The sequence below is a fragment of the Parasteatoda tepidariorum genome, chromosome 4, assembly GCF_982258835.1.
Source record: "Parasteatoda tepidariorum strain Cologne lab strain chromosome 4, Ptep-v5.0, whole genome shotgun sequence".
NCBI classification, from domain to species: Eukaryota; Metazoa; Arthropoda; class Arachnida; order Araneae; family Theridiidae; genus Parasteatoda; species Parasteatoda tepidariorum.
Genome location: NC_141758.1, coordinates 101,824,859 through 101,845,773, shown reverse-complemented (window position 1 = coordinate 101,845,773; position 20,915 = coordinate 101,824,859). Strand labels below are relative to the sequence as shown.

At 28.5% G+C, this 20,915-nt stretch overlaps 1 protein-coding gene across 2 annotated transcripts; it reads left to right on the top strand.

Annotated features, from left to right (window-relative positions):
• Positions 1-4,733: 4,733 nt before the first annotated feature.
• LOC122270416 (cytochrome b-245 light chain) lies at positions 4,734-19,612 on the top strand. Of its 2 annotated transcripts, none has more exons than XM_087161835.1 (6): positions 4,734-4,794; positions 6,892-6,964; positions 7,902-7,976; positions 12,876-12,959; positions 15,613-15,694; positions 17,599-18,646. In XM_087161835.1, the coding sequence occupies exons 2-6, from the start codon at positions 6,918-6,920 to the stop codon at positions 17,716-17,718; spliced, it is 408 nt and encodes a 135-aa protein (XP_087017961.1). In that variant the 5' UTR covers positions 4,734-4,794; positions 6,892-6,917; the 3' UTR covers positions 17,719-18,646. The 2 variants fall into 2 exon arrangements, with proteins under 2 accessions (XP_087017961.1, XP_087017960.1); XM_087161834.1 differs by having other exon boundaries at positions 4,748-5,023; positions 17,599-19,612.
• Positions 19,613-20,915: the final 1,303 nt, after the last annotated feature.

The following is a 20,915-nucleotide window of genomic DNA, read 5'->3' as shown; positions in this document are numbered from 1 at the left end:
TATATTTGTGTTTCTTAAGAAGTAAGACGATGTGTATCACATATCTCACCACTAGTGTTCAAATTATTCTAACTTATCATTGTTTACCATTAGTGTTTAGCATTTTAACATCTTAAACGTAACTGCCAGTATACATTTTTATACCTACATGCTTAATTTTCTTTTATTTTAAAATTTTTTATATGTATATTTTTTAAAGATTGTATCATGTATCAATCTATGTCTCATTACTCATTTTGCTGTTATATTTTAATATTTTCCCCTGTGTTTGGATCCTTATTTAGATCACTTTGTTTTCCCTATGGTTGGTTTGTCAATACAGGCTTGTGGTCTTTTTATTACTCTTGACTTAGAAGACATAAATTAGATCTTTTGTTTGGATTACTGTATAGTTTTTTGGTATGGAATTTAATCTGTTTACTTATGCTTTACATAATGGTTTTTCAGCATTGCTAAGGACAATATTGAATTTAATTTTGCTATAAACTAGTTTATTGTGTCACCAATCTAACTTATGTTACTTTTATGTACGATTATTTATTTTATATTTATAAAAATTCATTCAAATCCAATTTTTATTTATTAGATCTTGAATTAGACTTGTGAATTGTGCATTTGTGTTGTCTTAACTTATTCTTTAACTTATTGGAAATCTGACTTCTGTCCAGTCTATCAATTAGCATTTTTAACAGCAATGCTTTTGTGATTGCAATTTGTCAATTGATATATATTTAGCCACAAAAATCTAAAGCCACTTTAATACTTGAATACTTATTTATATATAAATATATATATGAATGAATTAGTCCAACATTTTTTTTTTATTACTGAGCAGGAAATTGTGCTGTTGAATGTTTAATTTAAATGCATTACGAAATTTATTTTTGCTCATATTTACAAAACTTCATATAGCATAGAGAGATGAATTTCCATTCATTTAAATTGATTTTTCAACAATATATTAAGTTCTACAACAATTTAAATTAACTCTTCTTTCACATAGTTATTAAAGATTATTTATAATTTTTGTAGGGATTATGTTCTATATGATTGTCGTATCGGAATATTTTTTTTTTCTTTTCTTCCTCCCCTATTTATTTGAAATATTGAAGGTCGCTTTATTGACTATCTAGTTAGACTTGATTACTCTATATAATTGACTAATATTCGAATGAAATAATACAAACTGTGATATAAAATCAAATCTATTTAACCATTTTAAATAACAGCTAGAATTATTCGTAACAGGATTATAAATTTTGTGTAAAGTAGTGATTTTGCTAATTTCCGCATTCTGTATAAGCTGCTAATGATTTAGTCCTTTACATTCAATCTCTGTCATGTATTGATGTGCCAATATGATAAATACCAGTAATAATATACTCTCACAATCATTTGTACATTTTGTTGCATTTTTTTTTTCAGCATTGTGTAATTGTAACATATTTGTAAATATATTGTGTGAAACATTTGCAAAAATCATTGCAATCTGCATGTATTGAAGTTGTGCTAGAAGAGAATGTACTGAAAATTGTTTTTCTTGTTGACCTTTTGTAATAAAGATTTTTATAATACTTGTCTTATCTTTATTATACTTAAATCTTAAACATTGCTGTCACTATCAATTAAGGCAGTGTTCCCCAAACTTTTCTCTACCCTTTCTAAATTTTTCGTAATGCTGTGTACCACTCATTAAAATATGAATGTATTTTTTGCTATAAAATAATTGCACAAAAGTTAAAAATCACAACTGGCTGTTGACACCACTCATTAACTGTTAACTCTGCAAAAAATAGCCAATAGAAAAATACGTCATCGTAAATTTCATGGCTTGCTTTGTTTTTCAATGATATGTTTTGAAATTTTCACAAGATATTTCGCATAAGAACGCGCACCCCCGCTAAACTGTTTCCATACCCCTGGGGGTACGTGTACCACACTTTTGGAAACACTGAATTAAGGTATTAATACCTGTCTACTGTTCTAGTTTGGTGTGCAGGGTTACCTGCTTTACATTCCTCGATAAATTTCTTGCTCTGGAAAATATTCCGCCAAATTTTTATTTTAATTCTTATTTAATTTATGTTTAAAAATATTTTAATTAACTAAAAAAAGTTTTAGGTATTCTAATTGAATTTAGAGTATATAAAAATATTATTTTAATTCTTCATAGAATATTAATTGTGTAATATCTGTATTTACCTGTGAAAAATATTTTAATTTCTTTAAAAAAAGATAGTTAAATAAAACAAATCATCAATAGGATACGCCACTGTATTCTAGAAAGCGAAGTGTTATAATAATTTAAAATGAATTAAATATCTTATTATTTAAAATCTTAAAAGGAAATTTTTAACATTATCTAAAAAGCTGTACTTTGACTTAACTGTATCAGTGTTACGCTAGCAAATAATTTGACACATAATAAAAAATTGATTTTTTTTTTTTTAATATTTTTCTTACATTAAATAGAAAAATATAATCAAAGGAAGAAAAAACAACAACTTTTGATTACAATAGTGGGGGGAATGTTAAAGCTTTATGTCCTAACTTAGCAATAATCAAGTTACTGCAATAAATGTTTAGGATTATAATAAAACTGAATTGAATTTTTGCATAATTAGTAGTTTTAAGTTACTGGAAGCAGTTTAGGACGAAATTGTATTCATAATGATTAAACAAATTCGATGATAAGATTAATTTCACTCATCAGAATATGAATTTAGTTACTATTTTTAACAATATCTTGTTTTTTTTTAATGATGTGCAAACACAAAGATCTTCTGAGGTTTTTTTACTTATATGCTATTCATTTAAACATTTTTATGTAGATGTCCAAAGAGGAACTTTTCATCCTACTGATGCTAAGTGCTGTATAACATGAATGAAACATTTGTCTATTGAAAATAAGAAAATGTAAGTCTGAGATGGCAAGTGTGTTTTTTGGAGAAAGGATTGGCTGAAGTTTTTTCAGTATGCAACTGCTTTTAATTGCTTATTGATGAGAGGATTTTTAAAAATTGTGTTCACTCAAATCACGACAGTCACTTATTCAAGCTGGGAAAACCTAAAATTTAAAACTACCACAAGAAGTTCTTTAAAACATTGGTTGGTAGTATAATGATTGCACATAGCTATACTGCAAGTGTGCTTTAGTGTTATAATGAGTGTGTATTCAAACTGTTTTATGCAAAGAATATGAAGAAAAAAAATAATTTGTCCAGTCTTCTCATCAGGAATACTTTTATTAATAATTTTAAGTATAAAGCAATTATTGAATTTTATTTAAATCAATTGAAAACATATCTATTGTATAAAGAGAATATCAAGCTTTCAATGTAATTAAAAAATTTTCTGCACAAAATTAATAATAAACAATTTCAGATAGACAATATTTGCAATTTTTATTACTCAAAAAAGTTTCAAATTTATGTGTAAATTCTCAAAAGATATGAATACATCTTTTGATTCATATCTATAGATATATACGTTAATTTACCAATGAAAAAAAAATTTTAAAACATGAAAGTCTGCAATTTTTTTAAAATTATTCCCTCTGAATCTCAGGAATTAATAAAAAAGAAAAGAGGAATTAAATTAGTCCTCAGCTTAAATTTAATAGTACTAAATAAAAAATTGCTGAAGTATCAAATAAAAATAAATTTAAGTTTTGAACTGATATGAAGAAGTAGCTTGACATTTTTTATTTTCAATAAATGAGGGTGAATGCTATACCAAAGAAATGTTTAAATTACCCTGAACAAAATTTGCTTGCTAACGTAGATAACAAATTTTAGGGAGTAAATAAAGCATAATTCTTAGAAAAATACTGCAATAGATTTGAAAAAGAAAAAATAGTGTTAAATGTAAATATGTACTTAAATAATGTCAGACTGAGCTCTTTATTTTAATGCAATTTCACGATTTTTAAATCAATGAATGATGAAGAAAAAAACAGTTAGTAAAAATATTAAATATGTGAATCCTGTTTTTTAAAGAGAATTGCTGAAAATTAAGTTAAAAAACAAGGTTTTATGAATGATATAAAACTGTAAGCAAAGACAATTTTTCCATCAAGTTTTTAAAATAATATTTTTTAGCGAAATAAAAATTTAAGGCTCTCTTTTAAAATCGTGTACTATACGTGTATTACAATATACTAATCGTGTATTGTAAGAAATTCAATCTACAAAGCTATACCTGGTGACTCGTTTGTTTGTCACTTTGATTTAGTTATGGTTGTTAATGTCTTACAGTGCTATATTAATGGAGTACAGGCGACTTTCTGAGATTTATCAGAGTGATAACCCGAATACTTGTCAAATCTTTTTTGAGCTTTGAACGCTTTCGATCCTTTTCGTCTTTTTTTTTTTTTTTTTTTATTGAAATTGCATACATTTGCTGACTTGTGTGCTCAATATAGGCTTATAAGTCATTGTCAAGTAGAAAATACAGATAGAACAATTCAGAGAAAGACATTACAAATAATACATCCAAGGTTACGGCGGGATTCGAACCCGCTACCTCCACGCTTAACAGAGCGCTTTTCTTCTTATGGAAAACACTATTCCTATTACTGAAATGATCAGTAATTTTAACTATTTTTTACGTTTTCGTGCTAGTTTAGTTTATAGCCCTATGTGGTTAGACTAGAGATCCGCTTGTATTTGGGAGCAGCATCATCGATTCCGGTCCTTTATTTCTATTGTCAACCCTTATTTCTACTGTCAAGCATTCTTTCGAATTTACTAAAATAGGCAGCTGAAAGCGGTTTATCAATAACCAAGTCAATATGTAAATAAACAAAAGTTTTGAAATTTACATTCATTGATGATTTAGTTTCTGTGCTCTGCTATGGTCTAGTTTTACTTGAATAGAACGTCCGTTTCATTTATTCATAAATAATGAGAAGAAAGAATAATTTTTCGTACCATTTTCAAGTTTCGTAAAATAATGAAACTTGTTATTAAGCCCCTGGAATGGGGAGTTTTTGCTAATGAATTCACTTTAAATAGTTCATATAGTAATAAGATTATTTTATTTTCCTTCATTTTTGCATTTATGTTCTACCATGTTTTCTTTCTTAATTTCTTCTTATATTCGAATATGTTTTCATACTTGTGTGGGAAAGAGCATATTTATTACAACCTTTTCATAGTCTAGTGGTTGTGCTTATGAATTTGTTTGATATGTTTTTATAAGTCAGTTTTATTTAGTTGCAATTAAAATTGCAAGATTTTATTCTGGAGTGATTAGAAAATTTCTTTTAATTCTTACTTATTTATATTCAACTCAGAACCGTTGTGAGGGTGGGGCTTTTCTCCAGTTTGTCACTCTTGTGATAAAAAAAAAGGCTATTTTTATAATAATCATAAAAATTACTTTAAATTTTTTTTGCCCTTAACAGCAGCTTATCCAATCGCAGACCAAAGGAAATTTTATACATTTTGACCCTAAAAAATGTTATAAGAATTTAAATTTTTGTATTGAAAATTTTAAAATTTTGTGTTCTATACATTTCAGATATTTAGATCAGTAGTTCCCAAAATTTATTCCTCAGACCCCATGGGTTCTGTGGAGGGGTCATATTAAATCCAAAGGTTAGGACTTATTTTAACAAGTTTTGACTTTTGCAACCTGTAATTATACCTAATCTATAATTCTTTATTTATTTACTATTTTGTTTATTTTTTGAAGTAAACAAAATAGTTAAAACAATAATTTAAAGTAAACAAAACAGTAAAGCAATAAATTTTTTAAAAAATTATTTGAATAAAAAGGGTGTGGGAAAAATAGCAAAATTTTAAAATAAATCTAGTTATTCTAATAATAGTACATTGAAAAAAATTAGAAAAAAGGTACACAGTTACAAAAAGTTGAATTAATATTTCTCATGGAACTTCTCAATTTAAAGTACTAAGTACTAAATTCTTCAACAAAAAATATGTTTTCCTGATAAACATTCTGAATATTTATGATTGTTCTTTTGGTCTTTCATTTAAAAAAATTAAAAATTTTTATTTTTGAATTACAAATTATTATTCAAATAAAAAGAAATGAAAAAATAGGTACTAAAACTATTATTGTGAAAGTCTGGATTAATAAGGCACTTAAACCAAAATCATCTTTTCTGAAGATCCCACACATGATATGTTATTGATAAAAAATTAACTTTATACCAAAATTTAAAATTGAAAAATAATAATGATAGCCAAAAAGATGCCTAAAATTATTGCTCTTGGGAATGAGACAAAAATAAATCGTTTAATTCTTTAATAAAGTTTGAAGCACAAATCAGGCAAAAAACGAAGAATTTTAAAAATATGTATGTTAGCGAAGCAGCACTTCATCAGGGGACACACTGTCTGCCAACATACCTTTCTGTCATCAGTAGTAATACCAAAAACTGCCTGTGCCCCAAGGCCCCAAAATCAATCCAAAAGTGTGCAGAGTAAGACCTAATGATGAAATGCCCACTTATATCTTCATATAATTCTTTTTAATGTTTTAGTTGATAATCCTTTACCATGTAGCTTCAACTGGATCTTTTGACCAATTTCAAAAATTTACGAGAAAAATTACAAGTAATTTGTCTTCGTAATGCCTTGTAAATGGTCTTTAAATTAAAAAATTCACCCGCAACTCAAATTTAGCCACATTAAAATTTAACCACAGCTCTGATAATTGTTCAAAATCAAATAAAAGAGAATTCAGCATAATAGCCTAATGATGGGAAAGACATCTTTTTTCAATTGAAAAAATGTATTTTTTTAAATTCTTTGAAAGGGGTAGTGGACAAATATAAGGTACCTTCAAAGGTTTATAATTATGTATTACTTTAAATTTAATTTATCATTAATTTTTATAATGTACTTCTTACTATTTTTTTAGTACTGATTGTTGGATCTACAGTTGGTATGATGGATACATTTTTTCCTAGGTGGCAAATTGCCATTTATTCCTTGTATCCTTCATTGTGTTGTGAAAATAGATTTTGTTCTTTATGTATATTCATACTATTCATCATTCTTTATTTTTATTTCTGTATAAAAAGAAAACACTTGATAAATTTTAATCTAATGATTAGATTTCTATTTAGAACTCAAAACATGATTAAAGGATCTGATCTTAAATATGCTAATTAATTTGTGCAGATTTTTTTAAAAGCAAATTTATATTCTTGATCCTTAAGTTATAGAGCTGCAAGTTTATGATGCAACAAGGAACTCTTCATTTAGCTAGCTCTTAATATATAAAATGAATGGAAAATAAGCCTATATTTAGTGTGAAAAATGTTTAATAATGAAACCATGATGCAATACTATCATTTGTGTTTTGTGCAACATAAAATTCTACATTCAAAGAACTCTATAAAGTATAAAAGTAATTAAGAAGGATCAACTTTTATTCAACATTGAAACATTTTTCCTAAAATATAAAAAATAGGATTAAAGTTTTGGCTTAGCATGCAATGTAAAATTTTAAACTGCAGCTGCTTTGATTATTTTAAGAAAACAGGTTGTGACATTTTATTTTCAATATAAAATGAAACTTTCTATTCTAGTACGTACTATGTAATTTTAGAAATTTTAATCAATATGATTTAAAAAAAATTATTTACCCACTCACTTCAGTAGTTCTAAACTTTTTAGGATTGCAGTGCCATTTTTAATTAAGAGTTTTTTGTGGTTCCCCAGCTTAGTAATGTTATTACTGATCATAAATAGGAAATAGGAACTAATTGAACTCCTTCAACTGTTATTTGATAAATTTGTTTTAATTTATTTGTTATTAAATTTATTATCTTTGATTCGGATGCTCACTTTTACTGGAATACAGGCTTACTGCATTTGTAATATAAATCCAGACTTATCTCATGCAGATACCTTAGCCTCTTTTAGATTTTTCAGCATTTTTATATTTATTTTGGAATACCCTCGAATGTACAGAAAAGATTTATTTGCTGCCGAAAGAATGTAAGTATGCACCACATTTAAGCATGAATTTAATTATAAAACACTTAAATTGAAAACAGAACAAGGTAAAAAATCAGAAATATATTTGAATATTAGATATACAAAGCTTAATGTTGCATTGGAGCATTATCTTCAGTGCAAAGTATAATACTGAGAAAAAACATTATACAAGATGAAAAATTAATAAACTAAATTCAACAAGAAAAATAGTTAAAGACATCCAAGGTTCTATCATGGAATATATAGAACCACTGTTGCAGGGGCGTACGCAAGGGGGGGGGGTTTAGGGGTTTAAACCCCTACCCCTTGATCTCAGACAAAGTGAATTTACAAAATAATACAGACAAAAATAAAAAATTTAGTAGAAACTATGCGGGTTATTATTTTTTAAGACTATATATTTTTATTTGCCTTATGCCTACTTTTTTTTTCTCACGGTATTTCTCAGAATACTGATAAAACATTTACTATAATAGGGTTGTATTTTTGAAACCAAATTCACGTGATACTGTTACGGGCGAGCCCCGATCACTGGTTCCTTTCTGTCCTGCCAGTCGCGATAGTTTTCGAGACTGGCTGGCATTCGCGAGGTCTGGAATCCTAGACGTTCTGTCGTCTTTGAGACAATTCGAGAATTTTGTAGATGCGGTTTAAAAAAATTATATGAAAGGGGGTTACATTTATTTTCGATTTTAGTCAGACTCAGAGTTATCTCTGCCGCTTGTCCTTCGGAGCTTGTTTCTAAATCTGTTTTGTTTTGGAGACTCTGTGCTCGTTGAAGTTATTCATTCCAGCTCAAAACTTTGAGATCGTAGCTTAGTGGATATTTCTGTGCCAATATATATGTATATATTTTTGCTGTTCTTGGATCTTTAGGATGTCTAAAAGCAAGAATTTAACAATTTTTAATTACTTGAGAAAAAATCACGACCTGAAATTAGTAAGGTGACAGCATCTAGTACCAATGTAAGTTTTTCTGTTGAACAGAAATGTGATACTTCCGTTGTAGAAAACGTTTCTAGCGTAACAGAATCTGATGAATGTGAAAGCGGCCCTCAAAGTGTTACTTCCCACCCATATGACATTGGACTTTTTTCAGAAGATAATACATGCGAGGATAAAAAACTGGATATACTTAAAAATGTTTGGGAACCCAATCCAGCATTTGTTTTTCCTGAAAAAGGAAAAAGAAAATTGAAATTTCAGTACAAATGGCTTTATCGCTGGAAATGGCTTGCATATTCAGAGGTTAAGGGTGGTGCTTTTTGCAAATTTTGTGTACTTTTCGCCCCAAGTGGTGCCGGTTCTGGAAAGCAACCTTTAGGCCAACTGTGCAATGCAAAATTTGACAGCTGGAAAAATGCTGTAGAGCGATTTTCTGAACACGAGAAATGTCTCTATCACAAAAAATCGATCGAAACTGCTGGGACATTAAACGATATTTTATTTGGAAAGATGAAACCTGTGGATGAACAATTTGACAGTGCAGCAAGCAGAAGAAAATTAGAAAAAACATTACTCCAATCATTGAAACCATCCTATTTTGTGGAAATCAAGGTCTCGCTCTAAGAGGACATAAGGATTCGGGAATAATTGCTGAACAACCAGGTGAAGAGAACGACGGAAATTTTCGGGCATTGCTTCGTTTCCGGAGTAAGAACGATTCAACTCTTAAGAACATTTTAGGGTCAAGCAGAAAAAATGCTCAGTATACCAGCCCTCGATTTCAGAACGAAGTTATTGAGGTTTGCAATATTTTAATCCTGCAAAAACTAGTCAGCAAGATTAATGATGCAACTTGCTTTTCCATTCTTGCAGATGAAACAACTGATATTGCAGGTATAGAGCAATTATCGTTATGTGTTCGATATGTTGATAAAGAAAATTTTAACATCACCGAACAGTTTTTGCAATTCATTCCGGTGCATGACTTAACCGGAAAAGCAATAGCAACAACAACATTAGACCAATTACAGTCTATGAAAGTTGATATAAAAACGTTACGTGGACAGGGGTACGATGGTGCTGCATCAATGAGTGGAAAAATTAATGGTGTACAAGCCCACGTAAGAAGTATTGTCCCCTCAGCACTCTATGTACATTGCTCTGCTCATAGCCTCAATTTGGCTGTATCAAATGCATGCGAAATAACTGGCATTAGAAATTGCTTAGGGACAATTAAAACATTATACGACTTTTTAAATACGCCAAAAAGACAGTATGTCCTATCTTCAGCAATAGAGGAGATGGAAACCAGCTCTAAGAGGGAGAAAATTAAACAGCTATGTGCAACCCGTTGGATGGAAAGATACGACTCAGTAACCGCTGTGGTGGAACTTTTCCAGCCTATCGCCGAAACACTGCAAAGAATATCAGAATGGAAGGATAAGGAATCAGCTACCCAGGCTAATTCTTTACTGTGCACAGTATCTAATTGCCAGTTCGTAATATCTCTTTTGTGCATTTACAAAGTTTTCACCATAACAATCCATCTCTGTAGATACCTACAAAAAACAAGCATAGATTTGATAGAGGCAGTGAGTCTTGCAGAAGATGTCATTAAAGATCTAAAATTAATGCGTGAAAATGCCACTGAAATATTCTCTGAAATATTCAGCTCTTCTTCTCTTATGCTAACAAGCATTGGATCTTCCACTTCCATGCAAATCCCTAGAATAACAGGAAAACAGAAAAATCGTGATAATTTTCTCTCATCGACACCGGAAACATATTTCAGAGTTAGTGTTTTTATTCCATTTATAGAAAATTTTGTAACACAATTAAACTTAAGATTTGTATCGCATCGTGATATTTTGAAAGGATTTCAGTGTCTTCTACCTGCCGATCCTTTCATTTGCCAACCTTCAAACATAAAGGCTTTTGAAGCATTAGTGGAATTTTACGATGGAGATTTGGATACCTGTAAAGAAAGCCTTAAGTCTGAACTAAAATTCTGGTATAAAAGATTAAAAAGGATTAGTGAAGACGGAGGTAGTGTTCCAAAAACTGCAGCGGATGCTCTTGGAATGTGCAATAAAGATATAACACCAAACATTTTCAAACTCCTAGAAATATTGGTCGTTCTACCTGTTTCAACGAGTGCAAACGAAACATCCTTTTCGACTTTGCGCCGTTTGAAGACTTATTTACGCAACTCAACGGGAAATAATAGAATGAATGGATTGGCGCTCTTAAGCATTCATAGAAAATTTACCCCAGCTGTCGAAGACATTTTAAACGAACTTGCAAAAAAAACCCGTCGTTTGGATATTACAGTATAAATCAATAAATTTTTAGCGTGTTTGTATACTGGTTTAATTCCCTATCTGTTGGTAAGTCATTTTTTAGTTAAATTCATTGGTTTTCTATGGAATATTCACATTTATATGGTTATTATTTAGGTAGCTGTTACAGTATGAGTAGTTTTTTCTGGCTTGATTTATTCCTACTTTTTAATAAAAATAAAATATTTTACCTCTTATTATAAAAAAAATTATATTCTTAAACTTAAAAAATAAAAACAAAATTTAACTAAACAATGTTGTCTAAATAAAAAGTCAAAATTGTCTAGCTGTCTAAATTAGGGAAGTAATAGTGCTTTATTACATACTCGAATTTCTTTTAGTAATTTCTGAAAATTATGAACCCCCCCCCCCCCTTGAAAAAATTCTGTGTACGCCACTGCACTGTTGTATCTATTGTTATCAGATAGATATCACTGATGTACTTATTGTCAGTAGATAGAAACTCTCCTGTATCTATTTTCAATAGATAATACCACATGCATTTTTATATATATCTTTAACTCTTCTTCTCGTGTATTTATTCAGTTCTATCTATCATTTATCTATTATCTTAGTGTAAGAATGAAGTAGATGCAAAGTTTTTAAATATATTTTTTGCTATGGATAGTATAGCTATTTCGAATAGTGCAATAACCCTATCTATAAATTAATTAAATTATTTATAAATTAATTAACCCTATCTATAAATTAATTAACCCTTGCATAAATATAACAAAAGTCCTTTTTTTGTATTGTAAATAATGTGAGAAAAACTACATTAATATATTTTCTTTTTTATTTTCATTTGGCTTTCATTAGGGATTAATGAATCTGGACTAACCTTTTAGCATCCAGCTACCTTATCAATTAAATAGTTTCAAATATCATATGCTAACTTAGTTTGAAAGTAAGTAAAATAAACACAATTTGAGGTGGAAAATGTGCTATTTTCTGCATTGGTAATGAAATAGCAAAACATTTTGAAAAGCGAAACATTGTGTTCAAATTATTCGAAATTTTGTTGCAAGATTATTTTGGTTGCAATCTGTTGAAGAAAAACACAATGTCTAGTTTTTTGTCAATTGTTGAGTCAGTTCAGTGTGCCGCAATTTTGTGGGGGTTGGAAATTGTTCTCCAAATTTTTTACAATACATTTCAATGCATTTAAATTGTTTCAATTATTTCAATACATTTAAATTGTTCTCAAAAGCTTAAAGAATTTCTTCCATTTACTTAATATTGAAAACAGGGTACATTTTTATTTAATTTCTTATTTTGTTTATAACTTAGAATTTCCATACATTTTTTTTTCTTCATTTGTCTGAAATATTTTAGGGACTTTTAAAGATTTCTAATTATTGAGGGTACATATACCAACTGTACTCCACGCCAAGAATTACTTAACAAAGAGTTATTCTATTTCGTCATTTTTGATTTTTGTCATTTAGTGATTGTGATGATGATCATGTTTTTGTTTTTCATGATTAAAATGAGTTTGTCATTCAGCATTTATGTTTAGATTGCATCTTTTATAATTATTTATAAACTGTTTATTGAAATAAAACAAAATCGTTTACCACCATTTATTATTTAAATTCTTTCTTGGTTTTTTCAGGTATCAAGGCTATCTTGAACACTTCATAATGAAACTGGGCACTTATGGCAGAAGCTATTATGTTAGATTTTATGTGTACCTTTGGTGAGAAATTTATTTATACATAGTATGTCAATTAATTTGCACGTGATAGTAAATTAATGTCAAATAGTGACTTGACTTTTAAATGATCATTTTATATGTGCTTTATTACTATAAAAATTATTAGAATTACTTTACTGGTATCCTTATTACTAGAGAACTTCTAGATCTAATACAGTATTAGGGGTAAGCACTTAACCATCAGCTTATTTTTGTTAATAAGGAAGGATATGAATAAGAATGAAGCAATACACTGTTATGACCAGGTTGGGATTTTGGACCTCCTAAACTGGTTTTGGACAGGACACATGGGTTTTACTTTCTTAAAGTGTGTTACCAATGTTCAAAACCGTGAACATTGGTAAAAGGTAAAAATTTTATATGTATAACCATTTTACACATAATAATTATATATATTAATAAATATTTGATACTTTTTATACAATTTACTTTAAATTATTAAAGGAAAATAATATAATATAGTAGGAAAAGACCAATGATTTTTGAACCTGCACAATTCATTAAATAACAAAAGTGAATATCTTATCCATTAAATCTACCTTTAATACTGAACAAATTATGTTTCTTGCATGAGGATAAATAATGCAATATTAAAAATTATAATAAACTTTTTTAATAAAACAAAAACTTGTCTTCATTTTGCTTCTTGTTCAAAAATTAACCTTTTATTTTTGAAATTTTTTTTTTTTAAATTGTGACATAATTTGAACAAAAATGTCTCAGACAAATTGAACAAAGTGTTTTTGGACAGGGCGGTTTAAACCGTGGATTAATCCATTCTGTCCTAAACCTTGCCAACTTTGGTTATATGTAATAATCATCAAGTTTTATGGGGAAAGAATCTTTTGTAAATAGAGAGGAAAGGTGGTTCAAAATCTAAGCAAAGGATTATTTAGAAGTTTGATTATAAATTATAACAATTTTCTTGAAAAAATTAACTTAAATAGTTTATATAGTAATAAGAAAAGAAATTAACAACTTAAAGTATTTCAAAGATAATTGAAAAAATTTTAGCATTAAATTAGTTTAAAACTTGTTGCCAAATTTAACTCAAAATCTTTGTTATCAATATTTTGTAAATGAACAGGTTTAAGATGAGTGTTAAATTTTTAGTTACTAGTCCCATTTTTTATAGAACTGGTAAACCTATACTTATATGAATAGTTGGCTATAACTAGGGCTTTAAGTTTGTCGCGGGAAAAAAGACCCCAAATTCGCGGGGAATTTTGAAAATTACACAAATTCTAAACATAAAAAATTTATTATATAAATGATGCAAATGACAGAAATTGCGCAAATAATTAAAAAAAGCTTAAAAATACACAACAAAAGTATTTCTTTGAATTTCAAACAATATTAATATTTTTATTTAAATGAACAGAATTTGGTACAAAGTATTGTACATTGTTAGATTATTCTCATTTATCCTTCGTCTTTCATCACTTAATACATTTTTATACTTAGAAAACGATCTTTCTGCGTCAACGCTGTTTTTAGGCAGCGACAAACTTTGAATTGCCAATTTTGGAGCGTTCGGTCTTTGATTTCCAAAGCTCGATCAATTTTCCTTCACCAACGCGCAGTTTCTTGACCGTTGCTTTGTAAGAAGTAATTGCTGTGAAAACTCAAACATTCTACATTCAAACTACTAGTTACAAGTCCCTACTAACTACTAGCCCCCCCTTCATCTAAGAAACTGATCCATATTTAGGAAATCACAAGAGGCCGCCTAGGAAAAATTAACTGGATATGTAGAGAGGCAGTAGAAATTTCATTGCCCAGTGCAATAGCATGTATAACAATTTTTCTGTCAAAGATTTGATTTATAACATTTTCCTTCTTTTGTGATTCCAATTTCTTTTGTACTCTTACTGACTTCAGGAAGGCAGTTACCCTCCCTAAGTGTAGAAAGACCACCTTAGTTGACAAGATTGTGATTATCTCTTATCTCTGAACTATTTTCATGTCATTTTGCTATTGATTCACTCCCCTAAATATCTAATCAATTTTACATGTTCAATTTAAGGTTCAGGAAAATAAAAAATTCTGTTTAATAAAAATAATAAATAAAATATGAAGAAAAAAAAATCACATTTTAAGCAATTTTTGCTCAAGTCAAGACATATTGAGAAATTCGCGGATTTTAGGAAAAAAGATCACAATTTCGCGGAAATTCGCGCCGTGACAAACCTGCAGCCCTAGCTATGACCAATATGCATGTGGATGGCTAACCCACACATTGTGAAATAAATAGAAAATAGGTTAAATTTTTTCATGTGAGTTACAATTTTTTATGCACTATGGTTACATTAAACCTAGTCATTGTTAAACTTAACCTCATATTGAAAGTAAAATACAAAATGCCACACATGTTGAATTTTTCTAGAAAACCAGTTGCGTGCTTCTTTTACGTGTTTTATTACCAAATACACTATGCACTATTACCAAAATGAAACATGATGCTTTTTATGCCTAATAATGAGATATATTCCATTGTAGAAGTAGTATCAAAATATTCTTATTAAAGATATTTAGTCTCATATCATTAGTTAAGTTTAAATTAATAATTTTTTTTTTATTTAATGTATTTTAGAATTGATAATCTTTGTAAGTTATTTTTGTAATTTATTTTTAGCTTGTCTATTCCATGTTTTTTTCTTCTGCCAACAATTTTTGGTGGAGCATGTGTTATGACAGGCTCATTGGTCTATTTAAAAGTAAGTTTGCTAGAATTCATACTTGTTTTATAAATTTGAAACAATTGTAATTTCCTATAATTTTTTTTACAGATGTTTTCATTGAGAAAAAACCTTTCCCAATATTAATATGTTGCGTTTTTTTCTTGAAAATTGTTTAAATATTAATCCTTATTATTTAACAAAGTAAACTCTAAATGATAATTAGGAAGAAATGTTCTGTTAATATATTTACATAAATTAAATAATTATTCAATCTTCCTAAAGATTAGTAGGAAGTATAATGTACATTCAAATGGTTGAAACAAAAAAGTCTATTAGTTATTTAACAGTTCGAGGCCAGAGTTAGATTAGGTTTGCTACTGTAAAATGCGTCTTTGCTAATATTTCTTCCTTTATTTAAGTTTTTTATTTTCTTTTTAGCAGCAGCACTTCATACATATATCATTCGCTGGAGTGTGCAGACATTCCACGCAAGCATACTAGGAGAATAAACATTGAACATAAATTAACATCTAATAAAACATATAGTATAAAAACATTGAAAGATTATTAACATATGAACATTGAAAACGTTAGAACATAGAAAAAGTATCAAAAACATAAACGAAAAGTTATTAGAAACTCATTCAGTTTGCAGGCTTGTAATAGCTCACAAGCCCTCCAATATCTGTCATATATGTTTTCTACCACTGTTCGACAAATCCCCAGGGGCTCAGCATTCATCTGGGCGTCCTCCTTGCACATAATACAATTTGGGTGAGGAAGGTACTTGAGTCTGTAGAGATGAGCTGTAAGACAGCCATGCCCAGTAACCACCCTAAAGACAGCAACCACATTCTGTCTGGGGTGATCTAGGATCCTGTATAGAGTCTGCCTCCATGCCTTATCACCAATTTGTTCATCTAAATGATTCTCATACTTTTTATTGACATTATTTTTAATCATTCTGTTTATAGAAGAATAAGGTATTTCTCTCTGGAAGCACTGCAAGATTCTAGCTCCTTTTTTAGCTCGGACATCAGCCATCTCATTTCCATATATATTACAATGAGAGGGTACCCACTGCAATATAGTATTCTTTTTTAGGTTAAGACCTAAAATTCTCTTTACATCTTTTAATTCTATGTGAATCTGTGCATTCTAAAGATGTAACTGCTTGGATTGATGGAGTCAACTAACAGGACTCAAAGTCTTCCACTCTTGGCAAAAGTTGTTGAGTTGTTGTTCTAATAGCCTCAACTTCACCTTCAAATGGAGTTATGTTTTATCCCAAGCTCAAATAAAAAGAAAATAGCTCTGAAGAAATTACAGCTCCCACATTTCCATTCTTTATTTCAGTTGAGTGCTGTTTTTAGATTCACCATTATTAGCCTCTTACTAAAATCTATAAATTTATTAGGAACAGCTACTATAATTATAACAGCTTTTATTCTAGAAAATTAAGTATTGCGTAGCAATGAATTGACTTTGAAAAATTTAGTTATAAGTTTTATGGAAAAGCTATTAAAATAACTGTCTTATTTTGTGAAAAACTGTAATGTAAACTCCAAAAAAATGACAAAGAAAGAATCTGCCACCTAAATTCTAAAATAAACAATCAGCTTATTTTGTCATGATGACAGTAATGAGACAGCTTATGGTTTAGTTATACCCGAAACAGCCTATACTGTGCAACACATAAAAAAAATGTGAAAGAATTACACAACCTAACTTCATTGGTTATTGTTAATAATAACCCGTAAATGAGATAAATTCGCTTAAATTAATCACTTTCACCAGCTTCTTTGGTTATTATTAATAATAACCGATTAATCACATTGATCGTGACATATATATATAGATAAGCACACACATGTACACTCACACTTATATGTGTATATTATTTAATTGAATTCATAAAATTCTAATGTTTTATTTTATAGGCTGCTCTATCTGGATTTGAATGGCAACCTTTCCCTAGATCAAGTGAACGTAGCATTGCAGTCCGTGATGTAAAGCCTGATTACAGTCAGATTTATATGATGAAAGAGACTGTTTGTTAGCTTAATTTGATCACATGTTTGATGTTTACATGCTTTAAATTAAGTTCAGCATTATGCAAATTTAGATATATGTTTTGGAATATTTTTCAATATCCTTCAATATCAATATAATTTTTTTTCAATATCCTTCCATCCCTAAAATAGTTATTTATTTTGAATTGCTAATTTAGATGTGTTATGTTTTTGTTTACATGTTTAAAGAAGAAGTAAAAGTAACGGCCTAAAGAATAGATGATTTTTAATTTTTTTATGGTGTAATTTAAACTAAAATTTAACAATGGAAGATTTAAATGGATCTAATTTTTTTTTTCTTTTAAAAGATTTGTGCATTGACCTACATTATGAATGCATTAACTGAAAACCCATAATTGGTGGGAAAGATACACATTTAATTTTTTTTTAAAAACTTCAAAATAAAAAATGTTTTTTTTTTTTATGTATAAAATGTTATGATGTTATTAAACTAAAACTGTTATAAAGCAATAAATTTTTAAAGAAGGAAATTAAAATTTGATAGAAAAAAAATAAGATTATGATTTTAAAAAGAAATTCTTCTCTTTTTTGCTAATTCATTGATGACAGTTTTTTATGACCTACATTTTAAATAAAAAAAATAGGTGAATTTAATTAATAGTTTAATTAGTATCATTATATTGAAATATTTTTATTGAAATAAAACACATTTAGAGTTATTCACATTGATTTATTAGTGTACACCTTTTTGTTTTAACATAATTTATTATTTTTTGGACTATCACAATAATATTTTGTATTTATATCCTTCGGTAATTGTTGAACTATTGAGTTCATTAACGAAAAATACTTTTTATTTTACTTATATACCTTTAGGCAGCATCAGGGTTGATTGGATTAAATCAATGTTTATTGTGGTTCAAATTCAAATATATAAATACTTAAGTTTATAAAAGTAACCAGATGAAAAAGAGAAAAAAATTTTTTTTTTCCAAGAACATCTTTTCAAATTTATATTCTATGTGAACTAATGTGAGGCTGTGTTCCTTTAAACCTGTACGTCGGAAAAAATGATACTGTGTTATAAAAATATAATTCTTAAGGAGAGGAGAGTGTGATATCTTTTACCTCTAGAAGAAGTTGGACATGGTGTTTTTTCAATCTGCCTAACTTTGCCTTTTATTATGACAGGATATAGTGACTTATTCCACAAGATGAAGTGAAAAATCTGAAAATGGCCTGTAAAACCAGTGTCTATCATTCCTCCTTTAAATAAGGAAAAATGTAATGACAATCGTGTTAATCTTAAAAATGGTTGTTTTTATACAGACTTTTATCAAAATTAGCTGACATGCAAAATCTTTTAAGTGTTTGCGCAGCAATTACATCAATATATCACCTGAAAGATGTAAATGATAAATATTGAAACGAAGCCGTACAGAGCAATTAGGGAAGCCATACAGAGTTTAGTACATGAATTTATTCAAGTTGATTAAACTTTATAAGTAGAACAAACTGTGATATTTTATGCTTCTTAAATTTTTCTGCTATTGTAATTATAGTAATGATTTTGTAATTTAATTATAGTTGTAATATATGCATAATATATATTATGTGTATTTAAATGTTAATATTGAGTTACATTTGAGATTTAAGTGTTTTTTTCTTTTTCAAAATCCACCTTTCTTAACCAGAAATTTGAAAAAGCACCTAATCATTTTTGCTTTAGCCAGCAACGCCAAAATCCTATGCATGGCTGAACTTTTTTTAAAAACAGAACAAACCAATATTATTTTGAGATATTTGCTAAAAAGAACTTGTAAATGAAATATTCAAAATAGAATTCGTAACTTTGAATTGTTTCCAAAAAAACTTTTAAACTGATTTTTAAAAAAAAATTCTCGCAAAATCGCATGTGTTTAATACTATGATTTTAAAAAAAAGAAGAAAAAAAAAACGACTTATAACGTTTATACAAACGACTTAAAACAAACGATATAAACGTTTAATCAACCTTAATTTTTTTTCTTCTACATTTCTTCTACAAGCTACATTTCTATTCTTGAAAGATCTAAAGGTGAATTAATAATTTCTCAAAGAATTCTTAAATTTTTAAGAACCTACTGCAGAGGTTTGTTACAAAAATTGCGGACAAAGTGCATTCATTGTTAATTGAAAATATTTTAAATTAAAATCTATTCATATCATAAGAAAATCGCATGTGATTTCATGCAATTACAAAACATTAAATAATGCAGGTAAAATTAAACAGTCATAAAATTGGTAAATGATATACTTATTCTCTTCATAATGTTTTCTAATTTTTCTTCTTACTTACTTGTGAATCATTCAATATTAAATTTTTTAGATATAGTTTTATGTTTGTGTTATGATTATCTGTTGCATTTATATTTATATATTATGTTTTAAATATTTTTTATTGTATTAAACGCTTGTTGTATAAATGTATACCTATCTCTACTAACATTTGTAAATTGTGTTGAATAAAATTTGGAATTTTTATATGGGAAAGCGGATTTAAAAATGGTATATTGTCAATTGGGGTTACTTTGGCTAAGTTTCAAACTTCTTGTAAAAAATTTTGTGTTTTTCTCTATCAGTTAGAGAGGCATATACCTACCAAGTCTCCTGTTTTTAACGAAGACTCCGGTAGTTTAGGACTATCTCCAGTTTACCTGTATATTCTCAAATTTCTCTGTATTTGCTAATGGCAAAAAATACTTATTTTTTTCCTCAACACATGGTGCTATTGCCAGTACTGCAGTATGTTGAGTGTTTATAGTTTAGGTAATTAAAAATAATGTTTGAAAAAATCTTTAGATTAAGATTTATATGCATATTTTTTACTTAGAGCTAATTTGAAGTGCTTATATTACTTTTAATTTCTCTTTTCAACTTGCATGATGTATCAAAACTTTACTCGTAGCCCAAAAAATGTTGCTAATAAAATCTCCGTTATTTTATTTCTCCATTGTTGGCAGGTATGGAAAGGAAAGAATAATTTCTAGACTTGGTTCTCCGTTTGTAGAATTGACGTATATAATAGACATTTAACAAGCTCTCAAAGACCAATAAGTAATTTTTCTCTTCCGCTCAAACTTTTTTCAGAGACTGGTCAAATTAACCCTTGTTTACAATAATGTTATTGCTATGAAAATTAAACCTAGAAGTTTATGTATAAATTGTTAATTGTCTTTTATACT